We start from the raw sequence: 27,489 nt of genomic DNA, 5'->3' as shown, positions 1-27,489 counted from the left end.
CAGGATGTGGGACCCTTTGTTGTGAGTATTTAAAAAAAAAATCTTCCTGGGTAATTATAACATGTAGCCAGGTTTAAGACTCACTGCCTGAGGGAGGGCAGGAGGGAGAGAGAAAGAAAGGAGAGAGAGAGACCCACTTCTCCAGTCTTTGCCAGCAAAAGTCTGATATAGGTGGGGGTGTCTGGGACTGTTGGGCCAGCAGCTCTCTTCCTCCTCACTCTGGCTTTGCACCTGTAACCAAGATCCCAGCAGAACTCAGAGCCAGTGCAGAGAGGTGTTGGATGGCAGGTAGCCATAGGGGGAAGAGGCTGAGTGTACTTGAGAGACTCGGCTTCTTCTCTTGTGGCAGGAATGCGGTAGTGAGGAAGGCAGGAGTTGAGGTGCAGGTCTATGTCCAATGAGAGGTGACATATATGCAAACAATATTGCAAATCATCACAGGTTCTCTTGTGGCAAGGATCTGAGAGTTTTCCCAAGAGAGCTCAGCACTTGATGGTAGTATTGTCACTAGTCCCAGGCAAGAGGAGTCTTGAGTTCTTGAGAGTGCACAGGATGAAGAGTTGGTGGACCGACAGGACGTGCCCACCTGGATCCTGCACTACTCCGTCTAGAACATGCTCTGGTTACATAGGATACACGAATATGCTGTTCAGATGCCCCCCAAGTCTGTCTCAGGGAATTGCCCTGGTTTTGCCTGGTGTCTGTTGTCTTAAAGGGTCAACCTCTCTACTACTGTATGCAGCCCCAGGCATGAGTGATGACCAGTAGGTGGCTTTTGTGCGGGTAGAGGGTGTGTGGCTTTTGGATATGCAGGCTGGGTGCTCACACATCTATGTGCAAAGTCCCTAATGGTTTAGGACAGATCTGGGCATGGGAAAAGAAGGGGCTAGGCCACAGCTGGGGAGTGGCTCTGCCTACACTGCCATGTTCTAGCACAGAAGTCCTAAGAATCTGAGAATACTAACTTTGAACCTGGACTTCCAGGTCTTTATGGTTATATATTTATTAAGGTAGAAGAGAGCATATTTTATTTAATAGTGTTTAACTTAGTGTATAACCAACCTCTATTTGTACTCTGTTGTGGATCCCACAAATAATAGAGCAAGGTGTGCTTGATGAGGAACCTCAATGAAAATCAGATCAGATGAGGAATTAGAAAAGCTCTGAAAACCTGGATGATCTTAAGAAATCAAACCCATTTATGTTTCTCCCTCTCTATTAACCTATCCCCAAAGGTTTCTGAATGTAATTCAAGAATTGGTATATCTGGTGAGGACAGAGAGCCTGGATTCCCTTTTCTGAAAGGCAAGAATCCATAACCTTTCTCTGCCAGCCTCTCTCTTGCCTCCAACCCTCTCACCTCCTCTAAGTCACAAGTGTCCTGCAGCTGCTGGGTTAGAGATTGGTGCAGTGCTGGTTGCTCTTGGCTCTGCTGGGTGATGGACAGTTTCAATGACTTAACCGTCCTGCTCATGGGATTCCTCTGAAACAAGCTTTTTCTTGCTCTGCTCTTTCTTTTCCAGAAAGTCTCATCCTTGGCCAAATGGACTTCCTTATTGGTGGCTTGTAGACCCCACAGCTCTCTCTTCACAGGTGCAGGGTCTGTGCTCCACTGCAGACCTGCTCCAGGCAGAGAATGCATGCAACAGGTTGCCTCTGGTTTAGGATCCAGAGTTTGTGATGGTGCTTGCACTGGGGACAACTCCTGCTGTGTTTCCTCTTTGGGGCAAAGGGCACATGGGCCAGAAGAAGTGGGCAGCTTTGCATCCCTGATGAGTGGCACAGGATCTTCCTCTGAGCCTGGCCCAAACCCAGGGTCTTGCTGGAAGACCACCTTCTCTCCTCTCACTCTGTCCATCACTTCCCACACCACTTGGTCCAAACTGTTCCTTTTGGGGATATTATGGGATGGTGACAGCCGATCTCTGGGGCTTGTATACAGGCACATCTTGGAGATGGCTTTCCGGAGGCGCTCTCTGGGTGAGTGAGGTTCAGGTTCTGGAGCCAGAATCCTGATGGATGGCACATCAGTTGGGTTGTAATTCCAGAACATGTGGGAGGGTGTGAACTTTTGGACAGGTGTCTTAGACACATAGGAGTAGAGACAGAAGAAGGCATCAGCAGTGACAGCCAGTGTTTGCACCTGCTTAAACCTGCCTGGGCACAAGAGTTGAAGATGGTGAATCTGGGGGTCATCAGCAAATTATCTCTTGTATCTCTTCCTTCAATAGCCTTCCTAAGGCTCAAAATTCAGAAGGAAGATGCCATTTTCCCCACCAGTGTTTCTCCCATTTAGATTTCTCACACCCAGGATCCCCTTTCTTGACTTTCTTCACTTCTTGACTCCCATCCCAAATGATATTTTCCTTCAGCCCAAAAATTAATTCTATATGGGATGAAGAACTTTTCTATATCTTGATTTCACATATCCTTTCTGCTGTCAGTATATTCTAAACAATGGCTTCGATTACTGTTTGCTTTAGATGACAAACATGACAGAAAAAAGGACAAAACCAACCTCATTTTCTTAGACAGTAACAAAACTTTAGGGTTCTAGAAGGCTTCAGAGTATCAACAAATTGGAAAAATGGCAATTACTAGCCAATGGACTAGGGTACAGAAATTTTGATGTCATTTTTTTAAAAGTAAACTCTATGCTCAATGTGGGGCTCGCACTCATGACTTTATCATTCAGTTAGACCTTTCTTCACAAAGTGTGGTCACTAGTTGAGAAGCATTGGCACTACTTGGGAACTTGTTATAAATGTAGAATCTCAGACTGTATCTCAAGCACTTTAACAATATCATTTGGTAATTCATATGGACATCCATGTTTGAAAAGCACTGTGATAAGCCATACATCTCTTAAACTGTAAGCTTCCCAAAGGCTTAAGAATCATGTTTCTCATGTCTAGTCTGTTCTTCCAGAATTTAACACCTAGTTATGTTCATGGCACATAAAATAAAATCAATCAATTATACTCTAACTTTAGTGTGCATAAGAATCATCTAATGTTGTGAAAATATTCCAACTCAAAATCTTTGTTGCAGCAGGTAGAGCTCGGGAGCATGGTTTATCAAGCTTATCTTAAGTTGAATCTGATGCACAGAATCTGAAATACAATCATACTGGGGGTGTAGAGAATATAATTTGAAACATATTCTAATGTATAGAATCAAAGAGAGTCTTTTATGCCTCATCTAGCTAGAGAAATCCTCTCATATCTTTCCTTAGTATGAAATCAGGACAACTTAAATAATTGTTTCCCTGGATGTGGTCTAAGGATTATACATAAGAATCCTGTGTGCTTGTTTAAAATAAATACTCCTGAGCCTTTCCCTCTATGGAATAAAAGCCTATGAATATGAATTTTTATAAAGTCTCTGGACAATTTAACATATCTAACTTTGAGAACTTTGAGAACATTGCCCTAAAAGGAAATGATTTTAATACAGTGGCTGTACAAAAACAAACAAAAATACAGTGGCTGTAAATGGGGAACATTCTATTGTTCCAACTGAGAAATAAGAACAGGGATAAGACTTAAAGACACTGTTCTCATTTGATTCAGCTAAAGGAGAGAAGGCCTAAGAAAGCAATAGTGAAATGAGGTCTCTTGGTGACTATTTCTTTAAGAGGGAGAAGCATACATCAAAGTTCTCCATTTTCACTGAAAACAACATGTCAGGAAATAGACACAGGAGACAAAGGGTGGAGTGAAATTGACAGAGAGAAAGTAGGATCTGGAGCCACTGATCCCTGTCGTGAATGGCAGAGAAGTGGAGCAGATCCATGGGAACACTCACTGGCCAGCATGAGGCAAGGGTCCTCCATCTCTATCCTCTGCACCTGGGCCTTCAGGAAGAGCTGGAAATCAATGCCTTTGGCCTGAGACGGGGTGGTGAAAAATCGGGCAGGAATCCGTGAAGTGTCCTTGTGGTCCTCTTGGCCAAAGCCCAGACTGAAGAGGACATCCTCTGCATCTTCTTGCACCTTGTCCAGAATCTCAGAGATGCTGAAAAGAGGGAGTTTGGTACCAATGAAAATGAAAACACAACTGTTCAAAATCTTTGGGATACAGCAAAGGCAGTCCTAAGAGGAAAGTATAAAGCAATACAAGCCTTTCTCAAGAAACAAGAAAGGTCTCAAATACACAACCTAACCCTACACCTAAAGGAGCTGGAGAAAAAACAGCAAAGAAAGCCTAAACCCAGCAGGAGAAGAGAAATAATAAAGAGCAGAGCAGAAATCAATGAAATACAAACCAAAAGACAGTAGAAGAGATCAATGAAACTAGGAGCTGGTTCTTGGAAAGAATTAACAAGATTGATAAACCCCCGGCCGGACTCATCAAAAAGAAAAGAGAAATGACCCAAATCAACAAAATCATGAATGAAAGAGGAGAGATCACAACCAACACCAAAGACATACAAACAATTATAAGAACATATTATGAGCAACTGTATGCCAGCAAATTAGATAACCTGGAAGAAATGGATGCATTCCTAGAGATGTATCAACTACCAAAATGGAACCAGGAAGAAATAGAAAACCTGAACAGACCTATAACCACTAAGGAAATTGAAGCAGTCATCAAAATTCTCCCAGAAAACAAAAGCCCAGGGCCAGATGGCTTCCCAGGGGAATTCTACCAAATATTTAAAGAAGAATCAATACCTATTCTCCTGAAACTGTTCCAAAAAATAGAAATGGAAAAAAAAAAAGGAAAAGTTCCAAGCTCATTTTATGAGGCCACCATTACCTTGATCCCCAAACCAGACAAAGACCCCATCAAAAAGGAGAATTACAGACCAATATCCTTGGTGAACATGGATGCAAAAATTCTCACCTAAATACTAGCCAATAGGATCCAACAGTACATTAAAAGGATTATTCACCATGACCAAGTGGGATTTATCCCTGGGCTGCAAGGTTGGTTAACATCCGCAAATCAATCAACGTGATACAATATATTAACAAAAGAAAGAACAAGAATCATAGGATCCTCTCAATAGATGCAGAAAAAGCATTTGACAAAGTACAGCATCCTTTCTTGATCAAAACTCTTCAGAGTATAGGGATAGAGGGTACATATCTCAATATCATAAAAGCCATCTATGAAACACCTATGGCGAATATCATTCTCAATGGGGAAAAGCTGAGAGCTTTCCCCCTAAGGTCAGGAACGCGGCAGCGATGTCCATTATCACCACTGCTATTCAACATAGTATTCGAAGTCCTAGCCACAGCAATCAGACAACAAAAAGAAATCAAAGGCATCCAAATCGTCAAAGAGGAGGTCAAACTTTCACTCTTTGCAGATGATATGATACTGTATGTGGAAAACCCAAAAGACTCCACCCCAAAACTGCTAGAACTCATACAAGAATTCAGTAAAGTGGCAGGATATAAAATCAATGCACAGAAATCAGTGGCATTCTTATACACCAACAACAAGACAGAAGAGAGAGAAATTAAGCAGTCGACCCCGTTTACAATTGCACCCAAAACCATAAGATACCTAGGAATAAATTTAACCAAAGAGGCAAAGAATCTGTACTCAGAAAACTATAAAATACTCATGAAAGAAATTGAAGAAGACACAAAGAAATGGAAAAACGTTCCATGCTCCTGGATTGGAAGAACAAACATTGTGAAGATGTCAATGCTACCTAGAGCAATCTACACATTCAATGCAATCCCCATCAAATACCACCCACTTTTTTCAAAGAAATGGAACAAATAATCCTAAAATTTCTATGGAACCAGAAAAGACCCTGAATAGCCCGAGGAATGTTGAAAAAGAAAAGGAAAGCTGGCAGCATCACAATTCTGGACTTCCAGCTCTATTACAAAGCTGTCATCATCAAGGCAGTATGGTACTGGCACAAAAACAGACACATAGATCAATGGAACAGAAAAGAGAAACCAGAAATGGACCCTCAACTCTATGGTCAACTAATCTTTGACAAAGCAGGAAAGAATGTCCAATGGAAAAAAGACAGTCTCTTCAACAAATGGTGTTGGGAACATTGGACAGCCACATGCAGAAGAATGAAACTGGACCATTTGCTTACACCACACACAAAAATAGACTCCAAATGGTTGAAAGACCTAAACGTGAGACAGGAGTCCATCAAAATCCTAAAGGAGAACACAGGCAGCAACCTCTTCAACCTCAGCCACAGCAACTTCTTCCTAGAAACATCGCCAAAGGCAAGGGAAGCAAGGGCAAAAATGAACTATTGGGACTTCATCAAGATAAAAAGCTTTTGCACAGCAAAAGAAACAGTCCACAAAACCAAAAGACAACCGACAGAATGGGAGAAGATATTTGCAAATGACATATCAGATAAAGGGCTAGTATCCAAAATCTATAAAGAACTTATCAAACTCAACACCCAAAGAACAAATGATCCAATCAAGAAATGGGCAGAAGACATGAACAGACATTTTTCCAAAGAAGACATCCAAATGGCCAACAGGCACTTGAAAAAGTGCTCAACATCGCTTGGCATCAGGGAAATCCAAATCAAAACCTCAATGAGATACCACCTCACACCCGTCAGAATGGCTAAAATTAATGTCAGGAAACGACAGATGTTGGCGAGGATGCGGAGAAAGGGGAACCCTCCTACACTGTTGGTGGGAATGCAAGCTGGTGCAACCACTCTGGAAAACAGTGTGGAGGTTCCTCAAAAAGTTGAAAATAGAGCTACCATATGATCCAGCAATTCACTACTGGGTATTTACCACAAAGATACAAATGTAGGGATCCGAAGGGGTAGGTGCACCCCAATGTTTATAGCAGCAATGTCCACAATAGCCAAACTGTGGAAAGAGCCAAGATGTCCATCTACAGATGAATGGATAAAGAAGAGGTGGTATATATACACAATGGAATATTATGCAGCCATCAAAACGAATGAGATCTTGCCATTTGCAAGGACGTGGATGGAACTGGAGGGTGTTATGCTAAGTGAAATAAGTCAATCAGAGAAAGACATGTATCATATGACCTCACTGATATGAGAAATTCTTAATCTCAGGAAACAAACTGAGGATTGCTGGAGTGGTGGGGGGGTGGGAGGGACGGGGTGGCTGGGTGATAGACATTGGGGAGGGTATGTGCTATAGTGAGCACTGTGAATTGTGCAAGACTGTTGAATTACAGATCTGTACTTCTGAAACAAATAATGCAACATATGTTAAGAAAAAAGAAAAAGAAGAAGATAGCAGGAGGGGAAGAATGAAGGGGAGTTAGTCGGAGGGGGAGACGAACCATGAGAGACGATGAACTCTGAAAAACAAACTGAGGGTTCTAGAGGGGAGGAGGGTGGGGGGATGGGTTGGCCTGGTGATGGGTATTAAAGAGGGCACATTCTGCGTGGAGCGCTGGGTGTTATGCACAAACAATGAATATTGGAACACTACATCAAAAACTAATGATGATGTATGGTGACTAACATAACAATAAAAAATTAAAAAAAATTAACCAGTGTAGGTATGTTCAAAACCTGATTTTGAAAGGTTGACCCCTTTGTAGCACTATTTTCAGGACAGAAGCCCTGCATTACAGAAGATCAAGTTCTCTCTGTCTCTCTCTCTTGGTATGGTACTCACATGTATCTACATCCAAATCTGTGTACCACCAAGCTGGGTGACACGAGAGCTCAATAACTACCCATTCCACAGAAATAAGTCATGGGGATGAAAAGTGCAGGATAGGGGATATAGTCAGTACTACTGTAATAACATTATATGTGACAGATGGTGACTACCTTTATCGTGGTGAACACAGCATAATGTATACAATTGTGGAATCACTATGTTGTGCACCTGAAATGAATATAACTTTGTATGTTAAGTGTATTGCAATAAAAACATGCAGATATTGAGTCTCATCTCCAGAGATTCTGACATAATTGAAGGGGGGTGTGGCCAGGGCTGCGGCTCAGTAAGGACAAATCACTACAGATAGTTAGTTACATGGCTAATAAATCTGAGGACTGGGTCTCAAATTCAAACCTTGACACTGAATTTCAAATACTTTTTATTATACCACATTAGTTTTCATCACTTTCCATCTTGTTTTAAAGTTATTTGCATATGCCTTTGTTCACCCTATTTGATTGTTGAACTCCTGGGGGCAAGCACTTTGCTTCATCTTTTCCAATTCCACATAGTAACACCTGGCCTGCATTAGGGGATTTGAAATTGCCCTAGTGAATTAATATTTTATTGTTTCATTCAATCAACCAATCAATACCTTCATTGATTGGTTGATTGAGCACTTACTGTAACTCCAGGGACTGTGATGATCCTCATGCTACACCTGCTGGGGTACAAGGTCACCTCTATTTTACAGAGCATTCAGCTCTGAGCAGTAGATTCCTCCACCTCCCCCAGTGCTCTTGAAGCAAATATGGTCATACTTCTCAAGTATGTGAGTGTATAAAACCTTCAGTAAGATATCCCAGAAAAAAATGGACAGTGGTTCTTGGTTCCATTCTCTTGGGCCTCTCCTCTTCCCCACCCTTACACCCTTGCCAAATCCAGTACCTACCTTGAGCTAGTCTTGTTGGTGCCACCAGTCATGCTGCTGGAAGCCAAGCTGCAGCCAAGATCGAGGAGTTGCCAGGGCCGGGATGGGTCTAGGAAACTCCTGCAGGGATCAGAGTTGATGTTACCCTAAGCTTGTAAGCAGTCTGCACCCTGGATCCAAGACATGTTCTGCTGGGGTTATTTACTCCCTGCTGGGTACCTTCTATCATCTACTGGGAAAACTCAGTCTAGGACCTCATTCCTGGTTGGAAAATCTCACTCTCTCTTGTGACTCTTGAGCTCTTTATTTTTCATCTGTCTCTGACACCTATACCAGTTCAGTAGTTCCTGAAGAAGACATCATTCAGTCTGGGTGAACCTAACACTTACCTGGAGAAGACTTTGCCATTGGTGGCCAACAGTGTGGCTGGACAAGGAACAAAAAGGCAAAGAGAAAGTTAGAAGGGAAAATGAAAATCACCTAAGCTGCTTCTCTGAATGTAACACTTAGCCCCCTTCACTCCCCTCTGCCACTATATACTATATACACCCTACTATAGGCTAGCTGAACCCCATGAACTCTGTTCTTTGTGGGAGTATCTAAAGTTCATCAGACATAGACCGGGAAGGGGGGCAGATATGGCAGGGAGCAAGTGGTCCTGAGCCTCTGAACTTATACACCATGACTGGTGTTGAGGCAAGAGTTTCTCTCTCCTGAGGAAGAGAACATCATTCAGCCCTCTAGGCTAGTGTTCCTGCCCCACTGCTTGAGTCTCCACAGGACCCAGGAGACATTGTTAGGTTTCTATATCTCCATCCTTTATTCAAGCTCTTCTTTCCTTCAGTGTGGTCTCCTGCTTATACCCAGTGTTCAGGCTGCTTTGGGTTTCCTATACAGACAACAGTTTCAAAGATGTCTGAGCAACCAGTGTTATGGTGATTTTATGTGTTGTCTTTCCAGGGGACAAATGAGAGCCCTAATGATGGACTGGTGGATGTCATGTCAGGCTGGTGAGGAAGTATTTCTGGGCACATGAAGCTTTATGAGCTTTACATTAGATCATAACGAGACTGCTCTTTCCCTACAGGTAAGACGTCAGGAAATGGGTTGCCTCCTTCTACAGTTTCCCTCTTTCATTCTACTCTTAATTCATCTCCTGTATAGCCTCTTCCTTGATTCCAACATCAGAAGGCTGTGCCACTTACCCTCTGCTCCTAGGGTCAAGTCATCTTCAAAGCTGGTTCCATGGCTGAGGCACCCTGTCAAATAAAGCAAAGGTCACAGAGAATAGGCTTGCACTCACACACACACACACACACCCCTGTATATATGAACATTTATAACCACATAATCACATCAGACATCATGTTTGCAGAACTTCCCCCAGCTCTACATGTACTACCTCAGAAATCACATTCATATTTTGATTTAGAAAGACATAATCACTTGTAATTAACCTTTCCCCTATATCATTAGTCTTGGACACAATCCTCTGTCACATAGTGAGCACATGGGGGTGTGTACTCACACACATCTTATAAAGCTCTTTTCCCATAGCAGTCATTGTTAGCTGAGCAACCACTAACAGAAGATAGTCTTTGAGTGTTAGCCTGTCAGCTCTGAGCCAATGTTTACTCCATCTTTTGGACCTCCTGGACTGCCATGTGACCACCAGTAGGTGTTTTGCAGACAGTGAAAAGGTAGTCAACATTCTTATGCCTGCATATGCATGTGCATGTACATAAACATACACACACACACAGAGCCATGTCACTATTCAGGTAGAAGAACAACAGAAGAAAGAACAGAGCTGTACTCACCATTGTAGCTTGACTGTCCTGTTTCCTCAAAAAACCCTTCTTCAGAGTATCTGAGGACCAAAAATAATCTTACAGGTGGAAATAATTATATTTTCCAAGGGGCTTTTTCCTCAAATGTGTCCCACAAGTTCACACAATTTTCCAATGAGATTCAGCAGTATTTAATTGCTTTTACATTGAAGCAAACTAAGAGTAGTTACTTGACAAGTTCACCGAAGTAGCCAGGGGAAGTGGGACTGGAGCACACAGGATTTTGTGCTGCACCGTACCGTGTTTTTCGTACGTGTGTATGCACTGTTGAGTGGGCTGCCATTGTACTGACCACACTGTCCATAGTCAGCTTGGTGAGCAACAAGTCTACACGTGCTTGGTAAAGTTGGAAAGACAGAATATAGAAACAAAATCAGAGAAATACATTTATATAAGCAGGGGCTTGGGATCATCACAGATACAAATATTGATATTTTTCAACTTCTAGGAGGTCAGCTTAGCTCCCCACACCTTCTTCCTTATCTCTGAGCAGGTCCTTGCTGATGATCATATCTCTCAAGAAGCAGCAGAAACGGCATCTTGGTTACAGATTGTAATTTTACATTTTAAGATCGGGTCTTATCAAACTTTTACCATCTCCACAAGAGGAATAGACTGAAATCAGCCTACAGGGTGGCAAGAAACAACTCAGTTTTACAAACAAGGAAAAATTCTGTGTCTAAAGCAGGTGAGTAAAGCAGTCTATGAAAAGTGTTGAACTGGAACCACAGCACCTGGCTTGCATTCTTGCTTCCTGGTTGCTGTTCTGTTCTCAAATATTACGTAGGGGACTTGGATGCCTCGCTATGATCATTATCTAAGTCCACTTCAAGGACTAATGTGTTGTGGGTTTTATAGAGTTAATTTTCCTGAAAGTTTTTAAAAGGGAAGTTGCACATGATGCTTTGAATGTAATCTCAGTATGTAATCACTCAATGAAATGTTTAATAATAGCAATGGGTTTGCTAATTGAACATCTGTAGATCAAGCTGTGTTTAAGTTTTACAAGACAAATCACTGCATGTGTAGACATCTTCTATTTTTTTAAAAGATTTTTTATTTATTCATTTGAGACACAGAGATACAAAGAGAGAGAGAGAGAGAGAACATGAGCAGGGGGAGAAGCAGAGGGAGGGGGAGAAGCAGGCTCCCCACTGAGCAGGGAGCCCGATGCAGGGCTCGATCCCAGGACCCTGGGATCATGACCTGAGCCGAAGGCAGACGCTCAACCATCTGAGCCACCCAGGCGCCCCTAGACATCTTCTATTGATGCTTTCCTTTCAGTAGTGAAAAATCAACCATTTTCCAAAATCTGCATTTTTATGTCTTTGCGAAAAAAACCTGTACATCAAGGTACATTATAAAACGTGAAACAATATCCAAGCTGACTAAGAATGGGTAACTGTAATAATATAACTAGAACTACAAATATGGCTGCTTTTCCTAACATAATTACATAAAAATGTATTTTAAGATAATATCACAAACATAAATGTTAGTCTATATACCATTACAAATATCAGTATAAATTTATATTTACTGTTACTCCAAAAATAACACCATAACTTATATAGTCAACTATTAGAATACTGAGATTTACTCTTGTATTTAATACTTGGCTGCAGCTACACATTAATGCAAGGGCCAAAGCTGACTGTTATTGTAACTACAACTAAAACTCACTAGTATTCCACTGTCTGCACTCAATGGAAATGCCTGTATTTATTCACCAAAAGAAATAATATTCATAATAACCCAGAACTGGGAGACACCAAATCTCTGTTGTAAAATGGATAAATTATATGATAAATAATTTACTGCATCACAACAATAAAAAAGAATGACTTGTCACTGCATGCAAAAACATGACGAACATCACAAACATAATGCTGAGTGAAAGAAACAGACATAAAACACTACATATTGAAAGAGGTACTAACTTCCAGTTATAAAATACATAAGTCATGGGGATGAAAAGTACAGCATCGGTACTTTAGTCAATAATATTGTAAAAACTTGGTGTGGTAACAGATAGTGACTATACCCATCATGGTGAGCATTTCATAATGTATACAATTGTTGAATCACTATGTTGTACATCTGAAACCAATAAAATATTGTAGTCAAGTATACTTCAATAAAAAATTAAAATGAAAAAATACAACAGCACATATTGTATGATTCTATTTATAGCAAGTTTAAAAAGTACAAAATTTTTCTATGATGTTATAAGTCAGGTTATTGGTTATCCTTGGAAGCAGGGTAGTGAATGGAAGGAGACCTTCCAGAAGGAGACTTCTGGAGTGCTGGTAATGTTCTGTTTCAAGTTTCAGGGGTTTATGTATTCTCTTTGAGAAAATTCATGGGGCTTTATATTTAATACTTGTTTATTTTTCAGTAAGTATTTTATTTTTCAGTATAACTTACATGGCTATTATTTTAACAGCTCTGTTGAGGTATAACTGACATACAAAGAAGTGTACATATTGAATGTATACCGTGTTAAGAGATTAGACATATGCAAACACCCATGATATCATTACCAGTTAAGGTAACAGACATATCCAACATCTCCCAGAATCTCCTTGCTTCCCTTTGACTTTTTGTTTTTCCTGAGGTAAGAACATTTAACATGAGAGCTACCCTCAACAAATTTTGAAGTGCACAATACTGCACTGTTAACCACAGGTACCATGTTGTACAGATCTCTAGAACCCACTCACCCAGCATAGCTGAAACTCCTACCTGTTGAGTTGTACTACAGTTATATTAAAAAGAAAAATGCTATTGATACATATGTTATACTTCAATAAAATTTACATTAAAAAAATACCACTGATGGGGCACATGGGTGATTCAGGCAGTTAAGCATCCGACTCTTGATTTCGGCTCAGGCCATGATCTAAGGGTCTGAGGTTGAGCCCCAGTTTCAGCTCTGTGCTCAGCGAGAGATTTGCTTGAGATTCTCCCTCTCTCTCAGCCCCTCCCCCTGCCCATGCTCTCCCTCTCTCTCAAATAACTAAATAAATTTTTAAAAAACATAAAAGAAAGCTTCCTTCTGAAATTAAAAAAAGATACCTCTGATAAAATTTCTGGTTTGTCCAGACAAAACTCAGTACTATTCACTAGATACAAATTTTGTTGGGTGTTCTTCCTACATTTCTCTTCTCTAGTTGTGCCCTAGCAGGTAAGTACATGTTCTCTATTTGAGGACCAGCCCAGGATGAGCCTTGGGACAGTAGGGTGTGTGTGGAATCTACCATAGAAGTATGGACATGCGCCTGGATCTACTGATCGAACTGAAGTTGATTTAAAACTTCATAGCCATCGCCCAAGTCCCAGGCCTTTCATAGGTAATTGCTTAGGACATAAAATTGATGACTAGGGACTAGATCTATAGTTGCTCCTCCCTCTCTGTCTTCCACTGAAAGATCCCTTAGCATCATTTCAAGTCTGAAATAGAAGAGCCAAGGTACCACTCCTCCTGTATACCCAATTCATAAACAAAAGTAGGAAGGAGGATCAGATTGTGGGAAGGATGTGACTATTTTTAGCTTTTCCAGCAATTTCCAAAGGTTTTGCCTGCAGAGATTTAAACTAAGGTCCACACAGAAGATTTTGGGGCTCCTAACCCTACCTCCAATCATTCACAAGCAACACATTCATGTCCTAGAACCTCCCCTGAGAGCCTTAAGAGGAAAGGACAAGTAAAGATGTACATCATCTTGACCTGCAGCAGAATGGTCTGCCCCTAGATTCAATACACTGAGAGACACTGACTCTCAATCACCCAGGAAGTTGGTGGGCTTTCTTGGAGAGCTTGTCAGAAAACAAAACTGTCTTGCTATTGGAGGACGTCTGTTTGGCATTGGAAAGAAAATGGGAACTATACAGTCTTGAAGTAAAATTTGAAAAGCACATCCCAGGCACCTGTCAACAGAGTGGACAGATGTCCAGTGAATGTAGGTTCCCTGTTCATCTTCTTTCCTCTGTGGCCTTGACAGCCTAAGAACTGAACACTGTGTGACTCAGAATGGCATATCTGGAATGCCTTTCCCTCCTCTTCTTCATTGTCTATTATCACAATCTAGTGTTCTCTCGCTACTATCAACCATCATCAGCCTTTAATTTTTCTAATTTTCCCATATAACTAAAAAGTATCACATATATATTAGGGAGGATTAGAAAATAGAGAAAATTGGAAATATTTTATGAACCTAAATTCCCCCTGCAGAGACAAATGTGTGTTAAGAGACTTTCCTGTGGGCTTTTCAAAGTGTAAATATTAACATTTTTTCAACACATAGAAAGGGAAAGAAAATGTGACAGACACCCTTGCCCTTGCCACCCTGTTTTCACACATGTAAATGTTTCATCATGTTCATTTCTGATCTCTGTTAATAAAAATATAAATATAATATTAAAAATATAACTAAAGTTTCATTTTATTCCCATTCCTTCCTACTTTTTTCCTTCCTAGAGATAATCACTATCATAGAGTTGGTGTGTATCACTTCTGGACATATTTTCTGAGAAATAACGAGATTTAGACAGATAGATGCTAAGTCTATAGGCAGAACTATTTTAAAGTAGCACAAAGCCTCTCCTTTACAAACCTCACCGCTCACGTTTTACTACAGGGCAGAGAACACTTGTGCATATGTTATCTCATTTAAATCTCACAAGAAACTTTGAAACATTATTATTCTAAGTCTCCACCTTTTGGCGAGGAGTCTGAGATAGAAGGAGTTTTGGTTTTTTTCTGACAAGTGCTTACATGGATAGTTAGCACAAGTGTAGGCTCAACTCTTTGAGCCTTTTGACTCACCAGACCACTTTTTCAGCACAAGTTTTGGGTTTATCTCTGTGGAATATAGGTGGGGAAAGGTAATCTCTGGAGTTTACAGTCTTATATTCCTGTGAATTTATTCTTTTCAGCTAGAATGTAGTATGTTTGAAGGCGAGGAACATATTTTAAACTCCTTGGCCCCCTTCTAAGCCATTTAGACAATCAGACATCAGCAAATGTGCTGTCAACAATTAGTGATGTAAACTGATTCAAGAGTAGTTAATGACATAAAGACATTAACTGAGCTTACTGGTTCTCCTGTAGATACCAGGTGAGGCATTCCAAATCCTAGGACAGTTGTGACACACCAAAATGTGCAAACAATCCTATTACCACCATCCCTTGCCTTCCTGAACTTTGAGGACCCTTCACGGACTGTGAAGTCAATGAATTGTGAACTGGGTCAGGACAATAAGGACAGTATGTTTTGCAAACCCACAAAAACACAGAATAAATCCTTCCTGGCATTACCTTCTGGGGCAGAGTTGAAATAAACAGCCCTAGATCATTCAGTGCTATTTATTTCCTACCAAATAAGCAAGGATGGGTTTATTTATGCGTTAATGGATGAGTTCAGATTAAAGGCTATATAAAGTCTGGAACATTCCTGGAGGGGAAAAAAGGAGCAGGCAGGAGTTATAAATTCTCAGAATTATCACACAAATGATCAGGCTTAAATAGGGCACAGAAACTTTCCCTCTGTGTCTGGGTAGACTGAGCCTAAAATGGTACTGATGGGGTGTGGGTAAATAGTAAAACTCCTATTTTAGTGTTTCTGAGGAGGCAGATACTGCATTTTGCCTTCAAGTACCTGCTCCTGTTCTTCACTGCTTTGAATAACTGGGTAAACCCTTAGCCCATCATCCTGTGTTCTGTAGTAGAAATAAACACAGTGATGAATTCCTGTGATCATAGGAACAATGAGGTTTCTAACTCCTCTTTTGTTACACAGTGTAAGACTCCAGTCTGAAGGAGAAGCAAAAGAATAGGAATCTGCAACTCAGCCCAGACAGTCTCTGGAGCTGCGCATTTCTATCATTCTGGGCTTTCGACCACATCCAGACTGGATTTCCAGACCCCCACCCGAATTTTGTCTCAGCCCAGAGTAAACTTCATTTACAGCCCAGGCCCAGTTACAGGTAACACTCACCCCAAACCTTTATAATCTGCCCCCCACGACCCCCCACCATTTCAACCTCACTTCTAATCGTTAGGCCCAAATCAAACCCGTTTCCCCGCCTCTGAGTTCCCAAGAGTCAGTGCCTGCAAGTGTATCCACACATCTGCCACAGTCATTGCCAGGGCCTTCCAGCACTTACCCACAATCCTGCAGCCAGTCTTCAATCTTGTTGACTGGATTCCCTGGAAATGTCAGAGGTCAGAGCACCGTGAGAGCTGAAGGAGGTCAGACTTCCTCTCTGCAACCCACCTCCTTCTGCAAGTGTATCCTTGTGTGAGCCACTTCCTAAGACTTTCCCCCCCCATAAAACTTTTCTTTGAGATAGGAGAGGAATACACCCGTGTATTCCTATAAAAATAAAAATATAAAATATAATATATAAAATATAAAAATAGTGGCTGCTGCTTCTCTCTCTGCCTCCCGCTCCCTTCCTCCCAGAACCTGGAAAATGCCCAGGATCACAGGCCCACTGCTCCCTTCTCCCCAAGGTTTGGGAACAGGGGTGGATCTTTCTCCTTAAAATAAAATAAAAAATAAATAAAAAGAAGAAAAAAACCAACAAAAAATCACAATCTTGGGTTCATGCTTTTGTTTTTTGCTACATAAGCAAAGATGGGTTTATTTATATGAGGGTTTTTTTTTGTTTTTGCTTTGTTTTTGTTTTCTTTAACTTTTACATTTGCAGTCTCATTCGAACCTCAAAGAAACTCTGAGAGGCATGGAGGAAAAGTACTACTACGACTTCAGGTACCACCACTTCCATTAGACAAATATGGACTAAGTGACTTACCAAAGGTCACACCACTTGCTAGCAGCAGAGTTGCAGCCAGAGTCCAGGTATCCAAACTGAGCATCACTTTGTTGCCCAGACAAAATAAAAACACTCTAAAGCATTCAAGAGAACCCTGACCTCAGGCCCTTATAGACAGCTTCTTGGGATGATGCAAAAATGTGCTTTATTATTCCTAATCTTATGCCTATCTCTCTCTCTCCCATAATTTATATTTTTTATTACTTTACTCTTCTTCCTTTAAATGCATTGAATCCATCAAAATGAGCCTCCCTGAAGGCCCAGTCTCAACAAGCGACTGGCTCCAGACACTCTGCAGACCTGTGGCTGCTGGTACCTTTCCCCTGGCATGAGGCCACGTGCAAGGCTGTCTGCTGTCTAACTGCTTCTTACCTTCCTGGAAAACATCATCCAGGCTGGCAGGCTCAGGATCTGAGACATCTTGCAGGGCAGCTGCGGCCTCCTCCTCCAGGACCTGGGTCTGCCAGTGGCGGCTCTGCCGGAGCCAGGCCCGCCGCTTCTCCCAGGATGTGGGGCTCAGCACAGAGCCCTCCATGGCCCCGGTTCAGACTTCAGGGTCTCCTGCCACAGGAATGCTGCTCTGAGAGCTGAAATACAGCGATAACTCCCTCATCCTCTGTTCAGAAACCACCCCAGGGCTGCCCCAACATCTTCCCAGCTCTGAGTGAAGGAGCATGACCCCTCTGCCCATTCAGGAAGGGGGGGTAGTTGTCCAGCCCTTCCTCTGTCTCCCCCCACCACTGCACCCCTCCCCCCCAATGCTCTGACATATACCAGGGCAAGTGTTTCAAATCAGTGAATCTTGGAACTTCAAACATCTTATGACTTAAGGGACATTGAGAAAGTTCTTCTAACTTAAAGAATTGCTACTTCTCACAATGACTGGCATATTGCCTTAGAAAACAGCTTTCTTTAATCCTTAAGAATGTTGTCTCTCAGACTCTCCCACTAAAATTAGAATATCTTTAAATCAGCAATTGATAAAATTCACTGTATTTGGTCTTCATAAAGATATATGAAGAATTCCCAGATCTCAAATGTTAGACAACTTCTCCAAGGTGCCACAGCCAGGATATAACTCCAACTACTGTCATTCTGAGTCTGTTGTTTGTTTTGTTTTGTTTCTTGTTTTATATATTAGGGGTCCACGTAAGATTTCTCTTGGGAAAAAAAAATCCCATAATACAAACAACAGGGAGATGTTGCCTTACTCAATGAGCAGTCACGACCCTCAGGGTCATTCCTTTCTACTTTGTCAATGTGGGTTTCTCCATAGCTAGGAGTTAGCTCCTCAGTTCATTGATGCCATGTATATTTCATTTAACACTGTCTGCTCAACATCTCTGTGTTCTTCCAAAAGATACGTTCTGATGGCACTAGCCACTTACTCAAAGAGGAAGAAAGAGGGGAAGAATCTCTCAGTTGTCCGAATAGGACTTAAAAAGCCTTGAGGCTAATGTACATTCATCGGCTGATGCTCCGTCCTCCTGCCTCTCCCTCACCTGCCACACTCAGCCTGCTACAGTGGACATGGAGGAGCCCGACCAGTGCTCTTCACTGGCTCATCCCTCTGCTCCCTGGAGCTGCGGTCAACAGCTCCATCCTCATAGCGGTGCTCTTAATTGTTGCAGTAAGGGAAAGCAAGAGGAAAAAAAATAAGAAGAGTGCCAGTGTCCAGAAACTTCTATTCTTTAAAAGACTTCAACATAAAATCATTAGGGAGGCATGGAACCATGGAGGCCCTAAAATAGCTGTTTTTGAAAGGACCATCCTGAACCTAAAGCACCTTCCTAGGGCAATAAAATTGTTTTGGATGCCTCTGCTTGCTACAGACAAAACATATCCGGAGAAGAATGATATCTAGTTACTGTTGTCAGATCTAAATTCTTTCACTTCGGGCCCAGCCCATCGCCCAGTCTTCTCCAAGGAGAGAGGTTGTTAACCCTAAGCACCTGGCTCTTTGTCCACTGCCTGGGCCTTTTAAGAGCAATTAAATGAATAAATTCAGCTTGTGACGCAGGGAAACCCCAAAGGGGGGACGCAGAGAAAACTTGTCCTTCAGTCAGAGCTCTTGTGAGGTGATAAAAGAGGATGAAGCTGCCACTAGAAAGAACTTAGGAAATCTAAAAAGCCTTGGTCAGGGTATATTTACCTAGTTCTACACCTTCAAAATATTGAGTAGGTTGGTATCAGTTGGTCCAGAGAAGAAAATGTCAAAGGCTGACTTGCCTACTGTCTTTAATTCCCAGAGTAAATGGACCTCATCTAGATCATAAGAACTCTTCAGCTCACAAAGAAGGACTTTTTTGGTAATGAAGGGAATTTAAAACGAAGGCAGGAGGGCAAGAAGAAAGGAGGGAAGGAAGAAGGGAAGGGGGAAGAAGAAAGGGGGGAATGAAGGAAGAAAGGAAGGAGGGCAGGAAGGAAGGAAAGAAAGAAAGGAGGAAAGAAGGAAAGAAGGAAGATGTGACTTCTGCACTTTACTCTGCCACTTGCTAGCAGTATAACCTTGGAAAATTCGATTACTTTCTCTGGTCTCAGTTTCTCAACTGGAACATTATGCCCTAAAATTTGGTACTTCTGGTATTTTAACTCCCGGATATGCCGTTTTATAGCTGAACCCCCATAATGCCTAGTGCTGTTCCAGAATCTTGCTAATTGAGATGGTAGATAGAGACCTCTACTTGGGTTTTGACATCCTCTGTGATACGAATCTATTCTACATTCGTCCTACATCTTTGAAAATACGTTGCACACATATAGGCTAATTTCCCCTTTGCCCCCTGAAAATGCTTATCCCCTTTTAAACCTTATGCTTTTTTCATGTTCTTTTCCCTCTCCATCTTCCTGTCCCTCGGCCTTTGACACACTGCACTTTTCAAAGCCCAGCTCTTAGCAAACCTTCTTCATGAAGTCAAAGAAAAGATGCAAGGCACATCTAAGCTAATCTCAACTCTGGCAGACTGGACATGGGCCCAGGGAATTGAACAAGTTCATTTCTCCCTGATCTCTGCCACAGAGACCTGTTCATGGTGTTATATGGGAACAAGAGGAGCACAGTGATGTTATGGGGGAGGGAGGAATAGAACTGTCTGGTTAGAGATCGCAGGAGGAAGCTATGTTGCTGAGAGATAAGAAACTGGGTATTTGTGGGAATCTGGAGGAAGCGGCAAATGATATCAGGCAAGCCCATCAGCGGTGACAGCATTAGAAAGAATTGCAGGATGGGTGCATGCAGGTTGGGTGCATGCAGATGGCACCTTTGAAGGTCTTGGGGCTCCTTGTAATAGAGAGGGGGGCCTGGACATAGTTCCTTCAGACGAGTCATACAAACATGTAAACCTATATGTACAACAGAGTTGGAAGCAGCAAAAAGAGTAGTGACTAGGAGTCAGAGTAGATGTGAGCATTCATTTTTTTTAAGATTTTTAAAAAAATTTATTTGTTTGAGAGAGAGAGAGAGCACAAGAGGGGGAAGTGTCACAGGGAAAAGCAGATTCCCTGCCAAGCAGGGAGCCCAACACCGGGCTTGATCCCGGGACTCCGGATCATGACCTGAGCTGAAGGCAAACACCCAACTGACTGAGCCACCCAGGTGCCCCAGATGTGGGCATTCTTTTAACCTTTTGGTCCAATTCATTGACCTCTGGCAAGTTAGTTAGGTTTCCTCCTTGGGCAGCAGATTCAACCTCTTGAAAATGAATTGGCAGGAGACAATGTTGTACAAATTTGCCTTCAGTACCAATGCATCTGAATTTATTCTAGTTGAGTTTGAAATATCTGTATGAATAATACCTGGGAAAGAAAATGCTTTTGCATGGTTTTCCCCAGAAGCATTAGGAAATGGTCCCGTGGCCTCCGGTGTTACTTCCCATTTGGCAGAGTCCCTTCCACAGCGACACTGATTTATGAGGTGCCTGCACTTCCAACTTCCATGGACTAGGAAAGTGGTGAGTCTTGAATTGAGGAGGCCCAGAAGGAGCCCAAAGGAGTGTGATTCTGTTAGGCATTGCTCACTGAGCTCCAGCACTGTTTGAACATTTTCGCTACTTTTCCTTTAGTTTATGCAGTTTCATCCACCTCCCCCTCTATCCAGACAAATTCTTTCTACACTTTGAAGGCCTATCCAAGTCATCTCTTCTCTTCCCCACCTCTAACAACTAGCACATACACTCACACCACATGCGGCAAGAGGGAAGCTGTCACCAGTCTGGTCACCATGCCCCCTTCCTTGTAACCCCTCCCCCGAGCCCCATCTCAGGACCCAGCAGGGTACCTGCAGCAGGAGGGCCTCAGCAGATGCTGTACCTGCAGAGGAGCGAGAATCATACAGGTGCTGAAAAACTATCCTCATTTAGTACATGTCGTGGACAGGGGCTCCCGACTCTCCACAGGGTCTCAAATCCGAATGTATATGTATTCTTATACCTTGTAGTGAAGAGAAAAGAGGCTTGGGGCATAGTCATGCTGATCTTTTGTTGACGAAACATAGAGGCCACACTGAATTTTATAAAGCTTAAACTATCAAATCCTTTAAATTTAAAAAATATTTTTTCAGAGTTTTCCATTTGAAGTTTCCACTCCTTGGTCAGAAGTTCCTTCTGGAATCTGAGAACTATCTTTTGTGATGCTGGTTTATTGTATTTAACCTATTGTATTTGATATTATATTTAATCTAACTCCTGTGAGGAAGGAAGTCCTAGGCTGCTGGTATTTTTTTCTCCGATGTTCCTACTAACTGCCCACCCCTCAACCCAAAAAACTCCACACTGATTCTATTGCTATTTGCCTGAATCACTCTTTAAAAGCCTTATTTTCCCTTCTGCTCTCATTTCCAGTCCTTTGTCCTTTCCTCTTTCCTACATATCTCTAGAGGTTCACTCCCTAAATATTTCTCCACAATCTGGCCAATGTTCTGGAATCTGACTACAACAAATAGAGCAGGAGGGAATTCTCTTTGTTTTGAGGATGTTATAGTTCAAAGCAGAAATTTCAGCTGACAGGATCGAAGTTAGTCAAAAGAAGATTCAGGAGTTACGAGCTTGGAAAGGAGTATCTTCTAACACAAATCATCAGCAGAAGCGGCAAGTGTAGTAGCAGGAGGAAACCTTTATGGGTCTGTCATTATTACTGCATTGAGTACACCATATACCTCCAGTCTGTGTTCTAAGGGATGTAGTCAGAGATTCCCCATATATTAACACTGGCCAGTCGAAGTGATAGGTGCTAAAACAACTGGGATGTACAGAGTACTGTATATTTATCCATAAAACCTTCCTGTAAACTATTTCACTTAATCCTGACAATCACCTTTGAGCTAACTATTGTTATGTGAAGCTCAGGGACATATGTGACTTATCCAGGGTCATATAATTAGGATCTTGTAATGTTGAGAATTAAACTCAGGTTGGTCTGACTCTAGTTGTATGGTCTTTCCATTAATTATAGAACAAGAAAATAACCTAATATCTCCACCCAAGTATCAGTGGCACATATAATTTGAGATAAAAGAAAGGAGAAATTATTTCAGTAAATTCTCCATTTCACATGCTACATGAACTCTCCACTGTATAGCCTTGTATAGAAGAGGCAGCATAAACCAAAATTAATTTACTCTTGGCTTTATGATAATCTTAGTGAAGGAAGTGTTGCTTTGTTTGGTTATTAGCATAGTTTTCCTTCCTAACTCCCAACTAGATTATGTGAAGCAATTTTGCCTTTGTCAGGCTCACAGAGTGGTTCAGCAGCAAGGGTCCAACTAGGTTCTAGTTGAGAGGAAAAAGTCTGCCTGGGATTCCACATTGCTTCCGGATTTTTGTGCCATTCAGAACATTTAAGGATGGTTATAGAGCAGCACAGACCAATCAGAGTTGACACCAGTCACAGCCCTGTAGCTGGGTCGTACAGGTATATGTCTGGGGAACCTTGTGGGAAGACCTGGGATTGTGGGGTTGGTCATGGGCACTCAGTGGGCTTGGGGCAATTGATACTTATCATAAATTGGTATGGAAATATTTTAACAATCATTATGGTCTACCAATTTGTACCTGCCAAATATCAGCTCTGCTTACAGGTGTCTCATGGGGATATTTTTAAGGGGTCCAGTAAGGATGGCCAACTCTTGAGAAGGAAAACTGCAGAAAGAGCAAGGGCCTTGGGATCAGAGTTAGCCTTGTTTGGAATCACAGTTCTATCTACTTAATGCATATGCGCCTTGGTACAATCACCTTTCCCCTCTAAACCTAAGTTTCTTCATATGTAAAACAGGTAATAACACAACTTGCTGGCCTACCGGGGGCCAGTATTAGATAATGGATATTAAATCCCTGAAATATAAAGGAAGTGCTTAATAAATGATAGCAATTATTATTGTTAATTTTTTCTCAGTCTAAACCATTCACTAAAGTCAGAACACTTTCAGGAATAAGAAGGAAGAAGGAGTGAGCAGCAGGATACAGTAGTGGATGTAAAATCCAGATGGGGAAAGAGGGACGCTGCTGTTGAGCAGAGATAAAACATAAACTGTAAGTAGTTCTTTCCTTCTTACTTTATGCCAAGAGGAATCCGAGAGATCATCTAATCCTGGTCAGTCATTTTGAAAAAGAGAAAGGAGGAGGGGTGGAAAGAAAGTGGGAAGAGAGAGAAAGGGAGAGGAAGAGAGAGGGGGAGGTTTTTCTGAAATCACATAGACTATTAAGGATGTAAATGGGACTGAAACTCACAAGATCTGAGCCCCAGGTCTATGCTTTTTCCTTTACATCACACTGCCTTCCTCATGCCACTCTGGTTTCCACTCTGGGCCTCCTCCCAGGAACACGTATCAGACAGATTTCTCTTCTCTTCTGTCCGTATTGTGCCTACACCCAAGCAGGGCATGTAAACTGGGACTGAGAGTGAAAACAAGCGTGGGAGGAGAGAAGAAGGAAACAGAGTTTCCATGATGGGGCCCACAAGACCTTCTGCATCTTATCCGCATTTACAGCCAAGATAGGCACGTATCACCGCCATTGCAAAGGGCTGTGGGAAATCCCAGGACAGCCATTTCTCTGTAGATAGGACAACCTCCACCTCAAGCCAAGTTGACTGCACCCCGTCCAGCACACATCCCCAACCTGTGATATGCTCTCACATTCCTTGACAGATAGGAAATACATTCCTAATTTCTAGTTCTCTTCTATATCATTGCAGTTGAGAAGACCTTCAGAATAAAAATTCCCCTGAGTATAGCCTTTGAGCATTCTGAGTCTCCTATGGTCTAAAGCAGGAGGTCAATCTATTTCAGGGAAAAAGGGGATGTTATTTGATAAATGATATGAAGAAAAATTCCAATGAATGAATGTAACTATTTTACCCTCCTCTCTTACCCCCCTTCTCCCATAAATAATTTCAGCTGAATAAATACTGAAAGAAGACCATCTAAAACCTCTTTCTCTCTCCATCCTTTTCTTCTCTATGCCCACTTTCACAGTTGAATGAGTTTTATGGAAGGCTCGTAAAGTTCCATGGGAAATATTAAAGTTATACATTTGGAAAAGGGTAATCCTGTGTGCTCTCAGTGTTGGGAGACACTAAATTGTTTCACCTGGATGGGCTACAAAGACAGCAGGATGAAGAAACATCCATTTACCTGCCCTGGTTTGCAGATGGCTTGGTCTGGAGACGGGAGTGAGGGTGAGTGGATTTCTTCGTTCTGTGAATCCATGTCTTCAATTCTTCAGTCCTGTTTGCATGGGAATGCAACTCTTTCCCTCATGTGCTCATTTTAATTCTCCCCTCTTTTTCTTTCACAATGGTCTACACCCTTTCTTATCAGAATCTGGGTTTAGGCCTTTCTGCATTGGGCTTGGGTGTGGGCAGGGTACAAAGTACCGTGGGTACTGGAATACCCACTTTGGTTTTGTCTTTTAGGTGGAAAGCAGAAGAGTTGTGAGTTATCAAGTGGCCATAAGTGTCTGATCTTTTTCACTTACTGGAGCCCAGGGTGGACCCATGAGTCATGATCTAAGCTGGGACCAAACTTCCTCTCCAGAACTCCATTAGAATACAAGTCATTCTCTATTAGAAACCCTGAACTAAAAATGAGTATGTTGATTCCCAGGGCCACTATGTGATGCTTAATCCCAGGGCTCCGTCCCCCTTTCAGGGACCAGGGGAAGTTATGAGAAACAGTATTAGTAGGGCTGTAAAGAGTTTCTAAACTCCCCAGGGTTCCCGTGAATAAGAACTATTTTGTTAGATCTCCTTCAGTCCCTCTTGTTATATCTTCTGCTTGTTATCTCTGATAATATTCTAGTAGAGATAGATAATAAACCCGGCCTATACTCCTCCTAGGAATGCTTCCTGTTACAGGAGAATCACGCCTGGTTTTTAGCTCCAATCACTCAAGCCTAACAACTGTTAATCTGCAGCTTGGACACACAAGCTGAAAGCCTCCAGTCTCCAACCTGCTAACCTCAGCACCTGCCACATACTGTCTAAAAAGTCCCCTTTCCCAGACAGGCAGCCATTTGTGATAGAGTCACTAGTACTTATAAATCTTCATGACCTTATCAAACCATTTTTGGGGGGCTCTTTTACCTTGTCGCTGTTCTGTGTTGGACACCCGCCTCTTCTCCGCCCACTGGAAAGCTCAGTAGCACAGCAGGGGGCTGGGAAAACCCCAGTGTGGAGGATCTTTCCACTCCTCTACCTTCCCCAAAAGTCATGTAGGTGGTGACATGCTCAGCCTGGCTGCCACTAAGACAAGGGATATTGGAGGGGCACGGACCCTCCCCCACCTGAGATGATGTAAGTCATTAAGTGGTCACCATATCCCTATAGCCATCTCTGAGATGTACAGCCTGAGAAGCAATCCCCACAGGTGGTTATCCCTCGTGAGCCTTCCAGGTAAATTGGCCTGGCACTGTCCAATTGTGTGACTTCTTCCTTGTATCTACACCCAACATATCTTGCTGTAGCTTATCTCCTGGCCAGCTTTCTTCTGCAGCTTTGGAGGAGAGTAGTTACACCCACACAAAACAGCACTGATTTAGGCGAGGTGTTCCCACTAGTTCACAGTTACGAGCACTAGAATGGGATCTGCAGTGAAGTGAGAAACTTCTCCTTGAGAACCTTTCAAAGTTACAGCACAAGGGAGCATAGCAAGACACAGAGAGGAAGTTGCCACATGAAAAAGGTGTAACGTTCCTAAATAGTAATTCAGACCATCAAAAGAACCCATGTTTTGTGATCCTATATAGAGTACCTCTCCTGTAATAGGAAGAAGAAGAAGAAAAAAAAAGTAAAGGGTCCTTTTTGTTCCGAGAGGCACAGTCAGGGATTGAAGTGAGGCATGTGGGAGATTTTCTCCTGATTTTTCCCTTTTCTTGGCAACCTGATTTCTCTCCTGCCTGTTTTCTCCTATCTCCCGGCACCATCCCAAATCAGTATGTTCTTAAAATTAAGGTGAAAATTATACTCACCTGTCCGCAGGTAGAGAGCAGAGTTTGAGGCATAGTGGTTGGCAAAGCAGGGCCAAGCCCTTCCCAGGTATGCGGATCTGAGTGAGGACAGTGACAAAGTATCATATCTTATGTTGTACCTTTCTCTCTGTCCTCATTAAACTGCTGTTGCCAGCTCAGAAAGGGGAAGCGGAAATGAGAACACACACACATACACACACATATGCATAGTCCCCACCTCCTACCTCAGCCACATCCTTTGCTCTAGCTCAGGAGACTGAAGAACAAAAGATCAGCAGTCACTGAGCTCACCACTAAGGAGCCCTTCCTGTCAGAGGGCTGCCTTGGTCTTTGTAAAACAAGAGATCTTTTCCTATTAAGGGAAAGGTACAGCCCATTTAACAATGAGTGTGTAGGAGTCTTCCTACCATGTTACTGGAATCTCATGACTGATAAAGCTTTCTGTCCCTGGGAGGAGGGGTGTCTAAAAGTTAACTCACATTTGTCTCAGAGAAAATGCTCACAGCCCTATCACACACTTGAGACAGCTCTGAGCCAAAATGGATGTTTGCATAACTCTTTCACACTCTGGTAAATTCTCTAGAAGCTTGTTTTCAAATACTGCATGCCTTTGTGGACAACTTCTTTCGGGGTTGACTTATTAGTCCTTTGTTTTTATGTTCAAACCACTTTAAAGTCTTTCTTTCTCCTTTCTTTCTTTCTTTCTTTCTTTCTTTCTTTCTTTCTTTCTTTCTTTCTTTCTTTCTTCTTTCTTTCTTTCTTTCTTTCTTTCTTTCTTTCTTTCTTTCTTTC

At 42.1% G+C, this 27,489-nt stretch overlaps 1 protein-coding gene across 3 annotated transcripts; it reads right to left on the bottom strand.

Annotated features, from left to right (window-relative positions):
* Window positions 1-33: 33 nt before the first annotated feature.
* TESPA1 (thymocyte expressed, positive selection associated 1) lies at window positions 34-26,854 on the bottom strand. Of its 3 annotated transcripts, none has more exons than XM_025883032.2 (10): window positions 26,698-26,854; window positions 24,864-24,956; window positions 17,609-17,823; window positions 16,565-16,607; window positions 10,367-10,416; window positions 9,752-9,805; window positions 8,936-8,972; window positions 8,568-8,666; window positions 3,808-4,016; window positions 34-2,157 (listed from the first exon to the last, which is right to left on the bottom strand). In XM_025883032.2, the coding sequence occupies exons 3-10, from the start codon at window positions 17,769-17,771 to the stop codon at window positions 1,190-1,192; spliced, it is 1,623 nt and encodes a 540-aa protein (XP_025738817.1). In that variant the 5' UTR covers window positions 17,772-17,823; window positions 24,864-24,956; window positions 26,698-26,854; the 3' UTR covers window positions 34-1,189. The 3 variants fall into 3 exon arrangements, with proteins under 3 accessions (XP_025738817.1, XP_025738819.1, XP_073737969.1); XM_025883034.2 differs by lacking the exon at window positions 24,864-24,956 and having other exon boundaries at window positions 34-231; window positions 1,361-2,157; XM_073881868.1 differs by lacking the exon at window positions 24,864-24,956.
* Between the last annotated feature and the right edge of the window lie 635 nt (window positions 26,855-27,489).

The sequence above is a fragment of the Callorhinus ursinus genome, unplaced genomic scaffold, assembly GCF_003265705.2.
Source record: "Callorhinus ursinus isolate GAN/ISIS: 27379988/994484 unplaced genomic scaffold, GSC_fseal_2.0 scaffold44, whole genome shotgun sequence".
In the NCBI taxonomy this organism is placed as follows: Eukaryota; Metazoa; Chordata; class Mammalia; order Carnivora; family Otariidae; genus Callorhinus; species Callorhinus ursinus.
This window is presented reverse-complemented; position numbering and strand designations above follow the sequence as displayed.

Coding starts and splice junctions, on each gene's coding strand:
- TESPA1 (XM_025883034.2), bottom strand. CDS start 17,771: ATGGAGGGCTCTGTGCTGAGCCCCACATCCTGGGAGAAGCGGCGGGCC. Junction 8,667..8,935: donor AATGGCAAAGTCTTCTCCAG/GTAAGTGTTAGG, acceptor TGATCCCTGCAG/GAGTTTCCTAGACCCATCCC. Junction 232..1,360: donor ACACTTGTGACTTAGAGGAG/GTGAGAGGGTTG, acceptor TCTTGGTTACAG/GTGCAAAGCCAGAGTGAGGA.